Source organism: Elephantulus edwardii, unplaced genomic scaffold, assembly GCF_000299155.1.
Source record: "Elephantulus edwardii isolate Elephantulus edwardi_28Jun2011 unplaced genomic scaffold, EleEdw1.0 scaffold00089, whole genome shotgun sequence".
Taxonomy (NCBI): domain Eukaryota; kingdom Metazoa; phylum Chordata; class Mammalia; order Macroscelidea; family Macroscelididae; genus Elephantulus; species Elephantulus edwardii.
In genome coordinates, this window is record NW_006399839.1 from 6,944,411 (window position 1) to 6,950,846 (window position 6,436).

A 6,436-nucleotide genomic window follows, 5' to 3' on the forward strand; every position below is an offset into this window, starting at 1 on the left:
TGACACAGGGCTTTCCCAGGGTGACAGGCAGGAGACATGGGAGGACATCATCAGCAAAGCCAGTTTGGGGTTTTAAGCCTGACACAGACGAGTGAAGAAGCAGCATGAGGCCTGAAGGGGCAGAGCCTTCTCTCCAAGTCTGGAAACGGTGATGGACTAGCGTAGAATCAGGTTTACCCCTGTGATTTGCATCACAGCCTCAGAAAGCTTCAGAGTAACGTCAAACTAGGAAAACATTTCATTCCTTTGAATAGGTATTCAGTTGGTTCTCCTGTTTTAAACTTTCGTTTGAAAACCTCAACACCCTTGAATAAAAACGTGAAGATTCTAAGACCTTCTGGCTCTGCCTCTGAGGTGGGGTCCTCATACAGTCACCTTGCGCCACCTCACCAGCTACAGAGAGGTCTAACCATTGGGACCATTTGTCTTCAACCTTAGCCTGAGCTCTGCTCTGTCGTGTGTGCCCCCCACCGCCCCCACCATCCTTCACACGGTAGTCAGAATCCACTGCCCTCAAATCCAATGTGATGTGTCTTTTGATTTCTTGCCTGCTGTCCCTCCACTGGGTGTCTGAGGCTGTAAATCTTAATGGGAACAGAATGCCTCACTTCTTTCGGGAGCAGCCTGTGGCTTTAAGCCACAGGGAACTCACCGTGCCGCTGACCCGCTGCTGTGGAGTCGATTCTGACTCAGCGCCCCTCCAGCAGGATCTGAGGCTGTAAATCTTGACCAGAGGAAACTGCCCATTTTTCTCCCTGCAGAGCAGCTAGCAGATTTGAGCCTCTGATCTTCAGGTAACATACCAGAGACCTGCAGAACCTAGATTGCCAGGATGAAGTAAATCCTGATGCCATCTTCCGAGCACAGCCTAGCAGTGCCCTGGCCCTGTGGGTGCGTGGCACTTGTGCTGCTTTATCTCTTCATGCAGGTCAGGTTCAGAGGCAGAGCCCTTCTCTCAATTCCCTGCCCAAGGTACTGCCCGCCGTAGTTGACGTTAGCGCATTTAATCCCTGGCTTGTACAATCGATTCACTCAATGAATGGGTCACTCCAACCGCTTTCTGCTTTTAAGTCACTGTAGGTTCACAGAACACCTTGACATACAAAGAGGTCCCCAACACAAAGGTACTGTCACCACAAGACCCCCACACCCTACCCAGTCTCCAACCCCTGCCAAGCAATACCCTGTTCTCCACTTTAATTTCCATCCATGTTTTTGGTCGTACAGAATTCTGTGCTATTAAATGTCAGTCATCACACTGTAGAGAAGACTGTTGGTCCGGGAAATTTGTTTCAACTGTTTTTGTGTGAACTGTATTCTGTCATGTTGAAATGAACCCAAAGATGACCCTGCAGTGGATTTCCAGAGGCAGGAAATCGCAGGGGAGACTCCCCATTCCTTCCTCTGCTGAGGTTGAACAGCTAGTCTTTGAGATTGCAGTGCAATTTCTTACCACTAGGCCACCAGAGCTCTTGGTCAGGAGTGTAGCAACCCTAATTTTCCTCTCCAAACAGCATGGGGAAGGGGCACTTGCACTTCGCTGTCTATATGTGATGCTTGGAATGACAGCAGCCACCTTGGGGATTCCAGGCGATTCCCCTCATCTTGTCTGAAAAGTCTGGATGGGTGTTGCTCTAGCACATTATGCCTTTTCTTCATTGCACCTACCACTCCTTTGTTATTTATTCCTGTTTAAATGTTTGTTTCAAGACCGTGACCCCAATCTCAAAACTTCCGTACTCATGCTGTGAAGAGATGAACGAGGGCTGGGGATATTCTGTCGAGAGATTATCTGTTGTGAAGGCAGGCACAGCGCAGATGTGGCATTACAGGAGGAGGATCCCGATGCTCAGAGCAGAGCAAAGAGCAAGACGCGGTCATGCCTGTCAGCACGCTCTGCTGCACGCAGCACGCGGTCAATGAAGAGACCACACCATCAGACCCGGGGAGGGGAGCTTCCAGCAAGGGCACTCCCGACAGCAGCTCTCCGGCCGAGCTAGCTCGTCTCAGGCTTGAACCTAGAACCTCAAGGTTGCCGCTTCAACTCTAGGCATCACATGCAAACTGCAGCAGTCAGATGTCCCTGTATTTCTCCCCGGGGGGGGGGGTGGAGAACCCCCTATTTTAGCTTTCTAGCAGCCTGCCCCTCTCCTTGCTGGCTAGACGCTCTCCGTAGCCATGGGGAAGATGAGAGACTACGCTCGGTCACAGCCCCAGGATGTGTGGAACCGGAGCGTACCATCCTGAGACCTACCCTGCATCCTGGTCCCTGGCCACAGGCATCACCGGCTGGCCACACCTGGTTCCCCAGGGCTAGGAGACAGTGGCACTTTCCTCAAGGACTCCTCCATCCTCTCTCAGATTCACAGCAGCAACACATGGCACCTTTATTATGGTTCACCCAGGCCACAGCTATTGACTCCAGCGTTTACCTGAAGAGTCTAGATGCTAGGTCTGCCATCTCCCATCATGTAATTCCAGGGGAAAATAGTGAACCACCCTGACCCCCCTGCTCAGAGGCTCAAGCAGCACTGTATGGCTTCCCTGAGGCCCAGAAATGGATGCAGCTGGCTTTTAGTGTCACGAGGTGAGGCTCCCAGAACACGAGTGAAGGGTGGGGCTAAACACGTCCAGGCCAAGAGAGGGCACAGGGCCCATTCCAGCAGGCCCATCGTAGTACTTTAGGGTGACACTGGCTCAGGGTAGTGGCAGCAGGCTCCTCACTGGTCCTTCTCATCCTGGGACAAAGGGAGGTGCCAGTCCGCAGGAGGGCTCCGCCGCAGGGCCCACACCAGCGTGTGCTTCTGTGCCGCCTGGACCCGGGTCCGCTCGCTCTCACAAAGGGACCGCTGTGGAAACAAGACCCAAGTGACTTCCCCTCTCGTGGCTTGGCCTCTGTGGCTCGAGGGCTATATTGTGCCCCCCCTCCCCATCTCCTCAACACCCTCCCGGGTAGATGGAGAAAGCGGAGCGTAGGTGGCCTGTCTTGAAATTGGTTGCTTCCACATGATCTATCTCCAGACTGTCCTATCTGCTGCAGACACTTCTCCATTCCACCAGGCAAAAATCACTCCCGCCGTTGGCTTAGTGGGTAAGGAGGTGCGCTTCCAACCCAAAGACATGAGATTCTAATCCACTAGCTGCTCCATGGGAGAGATGGGAAGTCTGCTCCCATATGAGCTGTAATTCGGCTCTGACTTGATGGTACATAAACCCGCCACCACTCCTTCTAACCAGCTTATCTGAACCTGGGTTTTCTTTTTTTAATGAACTGTCCTTTGTCAATTTTTCTATTATTTGGAAATCATGCCCATTTTTCTTATTGATCCTTTAGCAGCTCTTCCTTTACTTCAAGTTCTCAGTCTCTTGCCGTCTTTCCCAGTTTTGATGTTCGCTTATCCTGAGTCAAGCGTTTCTTGCTACACAGCACCTTGGTTTTGACACTCAGCTTGTCAATTCCAAAATAATCACATAAGCTTGGAAAGGGACATGTTAGGAAAGGTGAAAGATGAACGAAAGAGAGGGAGACCCTCAACCAGATGGACTGACACAGTGACCGTAGCAATGAGCTCTTGTCTGTCAGCGCTGATGAGGACGGCACAGGATAGGCCAGATTTGTTGTTCAAAAATCACTATGAATTGTCCTCAATTGGACCCTACATAACCAAACCAGAGCAGTCCCAGTTCTTCTGTCTCCCTGTCCCCCTAAGCGCAACCCCTAAGCACTATATCCTAGATGCTCCTCTCCAACCACACTCCCAACCACCAGCCCAAGGCACTCAGAGCATGGATGCCAGACGGGCAGGGACTCTTCTCTTCACACTTGTAACCCCGAGATCGCTGGCAGGAAGGAAGCTGTGATAAAAGGTGCTCTGGTGGCCCAGAGGTTAGAAGCTGTAGTGCCAACCCAAAGACATGCGGTTCAAATCCATCAGCTGCTCCAAGGGAGAAAGATGGGCATTGCCCTCCTGTGTGACTTACAGCCTCTGAAAACCTGGCAGAGAGGGTCAGCTATGTGACAGCACGTAACAACAAGCTGTGAGAAATATCTACTGAAAGAATCGGCTGCTAGACCCACTTCCTTACTGCACTCTGTGTCCCTACACCGTGCACACCATGCTTTCAGCACACTTTCAAAGCAGAACCTTAATGCCTCGTCAAGGCTCACTAGGTCCTTGGTCCTTCTTCGACCTCCTCTGATCATCTACAGCCCATTCTCCCTCTGCTCCACACACCAAGGTCTTCCTTCTCTCCCTCAGTCGTGTCTCCTCCGCTTAAGGCTGGGTGAAGGTTGATTCCAAGTCATTTTAGAACTAGGAGCCACCATTTCCTCCGCAGCTGATGACACTTGAAGAGGGCTCCTCCTCCCTCTCCAAGTCACTCTACACAACCCCTCCTGTTATGTCGCAAAGTCCCTCCATGTTAGCAGGTGGAGACATTTTGCTGTTGTTTTTATGGATTTTGGAGTCCCAATCAATTCATAGCTGACTCTCCAGTGGGTTTTCAGAGGTAATAAACAGCACGGGAGATCATCCAGTTGTCTCCCACAGTGGATTAGAACTGTATTAAGTTGGCAGCGCAACTCATTAGCCCTAAACCATTAGGGCTCCCTACTTTGACAATGACTTTGCCTTTGAGCTGTGGTGCTGGAGAAGAGTACTGAGGGTACCATGGACTGCTAGGAAAACAAACAGATTCATCCTGGAGAGGGTTAAACCAGTCTGCTCCGTGGAGGTAAGGATTCTAAGGCTCCGTCTAACATACTTAAGACATGTTGTAAGGAGGGACTGATCCTTGGAAAGGGACATCATGCTTGGGAGGGTGGAGGGACAGTGCAAGAGAGGAAGGCCCTCTAGGAGGTGGATTGATTCAGTGTGTCGGAGACATTGAGATTGACACAGGACAGAGCAGAGTTTTGGGCTGTTGTATATAGGGTCGCTATGAGTCGCAAGCGACTCGACGGCACACAACAACAACAAACCATCCCAACTAGTCTTCATACGGTTGGCAAGTTGATCTACCTCTCTTAGGCACTTCTCAACGGCGAAGCTCAAGGAGAGGAAGGACCCGCGTTAGGTGAACCACGTCCCAACAGGGTCCCCAGGGCCTGGAATGCAGGAAAGGCTTGGCACCAGCAAGGTGCACGCCAGATACCCGAGGCCCGCCGCCCCCCGCCCCGGGCTCACGCCCCCCCACCAGGCCTCCCGAGCGCACCTGGGCCTCGGCGCTGCGGCAACCCTCCCACTCGCGGCAGCTGGCCAGGTCGCGGCGCCACTGCTCGCAGGCCGGCCGGCCGCCGTGGGCGTAGTAGTGGTGCAGGCGGTGCCTCGCGCTGCGGCAGAGCTCCCACTCGGCGCGGTAGGCCTCGCAGGGGCGCGGGGGCTGCGGAGAGAAGCAGGGCCTGAGCGGGGCCGGCGACGCCCCCCGCCCCGGAGGCCGCCGGGCTGCCCGACCCCGTCCCGCCCCAACCCCGCCCGGGCCGACGAAGCCAGTGCGAATCCCGGCACAGACCACACTCACCCGCCAGCCGCCGCGGTCCGCCATGTCCGGGCCACGCCACCAAACCCCGCCTCCAAGAGCACTGCCCAATAGAGACGAAGGAAACCCGCGGCGCGAACGACAAAGAACCAATGAGATCATACTGTTTCGGGTGGCTTCCGCAAAGGCACGCGGTTAGAGTACCAGCTGCTGCTCCTCCCATGCGATCATTTCACACAACCACAGTCTGTAGGGATTTGCGCTGTTAACTCAAGGGTTGCACCTCGCTGGAGATTCGAATCCACTAGCTGCTCCCCAGGAGAAAAAATGGGCAATCTCCTCCCATGCAAGGAACTGTCTCCAAGCACCTGCTAGACGGTCAGCTACCGGGTCAGTTCCGACTCAATGGTACACAGCAATCCTTAGGGAGTTGTGCTTTTAACCCAATGATTAACCACTACAGTGGCTCGAAACCTACCAGCACTTTTGCGGGAGAAAAGCCATATATAGCCTCATGGGGAGTCATCTATGAATTGCACCCGATCTTAAGTGTTTCTTTGCACACCTCCTTGAGAGGCGTCAATGAACACACGTGGACTGGGTGGTCAGTATAGGCTGGGGGCCATGGCGCATCCTCACTAGGCTGGGGCCTGGGTGGGGCAGGAGCCAGGTTGTGGTTCTGGGGGAAAGCTAGAAGTTGGGGGGAGGTGATGGGGGTGGCAGCAGGCCGCTCGGTTTGGGGCAGGTGTTCCTGGCTGCACAGGCTGCCATATTTAAGTGAAACTGCACGGCTCAAGCCAGTTTTTTTTTATGCGCTTCACTATTTTCCTAAATGGCAAAGGTGCCATTAATTTTCATAAGCATATTGTTGTTATGTGTTATCAAATAGGAACCAACTCATAGGTGACCCTTCAGTGAGTTTTCAGAGGCTTTAAATTGCATGGCATCAGGATCATGG

The 6,436-nt window shown here is 53.1% G+C and overlaps 2 protein-coding genes across 2 annotated transcripts in view; one reads left to right on the forward strand and one right to left on the reverse strand.

Moving 5' to 3' along the window:
- Nucleotides 1-2,247, forward strand: part of MRPL40 (mitochondrial ribosomal protein L40) — a 6,595-nt gene extending 4,348 nt beyond the window's left edge. Inside the window, exons 5-6 of the mRNA XM_006890505.1 lie at nt 2,051-2,072; nt 2,164-2,247. Coding sequence (XP_006890567.1) covers nt 2,051-2,072; nt 2,164-2,247 — 106 coding nt within the window. The remainder of the gene's footprint in view (nt 1-2,050; nt 2,073-2,163) is intronic.
- Nucleotides 2,248-2,720: 473 nt separating this feature from the next.
- On the reverse strand, nt 2,721-5,544 carry LOC102865937 (chromosome unknown open reading frame, human C22orf39). Its single transcript, XM_006890441.1, has 3 exons — nt 5,521-5,544; nt 5,215-5,382; nt 2,721-2,849 (listed from the first exon to the last, which is right to left on the reverse strand). Exons 1-3 carry the CDS (start codon nt 5,542-5,544, stop codon nt 2,721-2,723), a joined length of 321 nt encoding a protein of 106 aa, XP_006890503.1.
- Nucleotides 5,545-6,436: the final 892 nt, after the last annotated feature.

What these genes read in the sequence shown, in the direction of transcription:
- LOC102865937 (XM_006890441.1), bottom strand. Translation starts at nt 5,544, where the DNA reads ATGGCGGACCGCGGCGGCTGGCGG. An exon ending in CGGACCGCGGCGGCTGGCGG is followed by an intron (nt 5,383 to 5,520) that starts GTGAGTGTGGTC and finishes TTCTCTCCGCAG; the next exon opens with CCCCCGCGCCCCTGCGAGGC. An exon ending in GCCGCAGCGCCGAGGCCCAG is followed by an intron (nt 2,850 to 5,214) that starts GTGCGCTCGGGA and finishes TTGTTTCCACAG; the next exon opens with CGGTCCCTTTGTGAGAGCGA.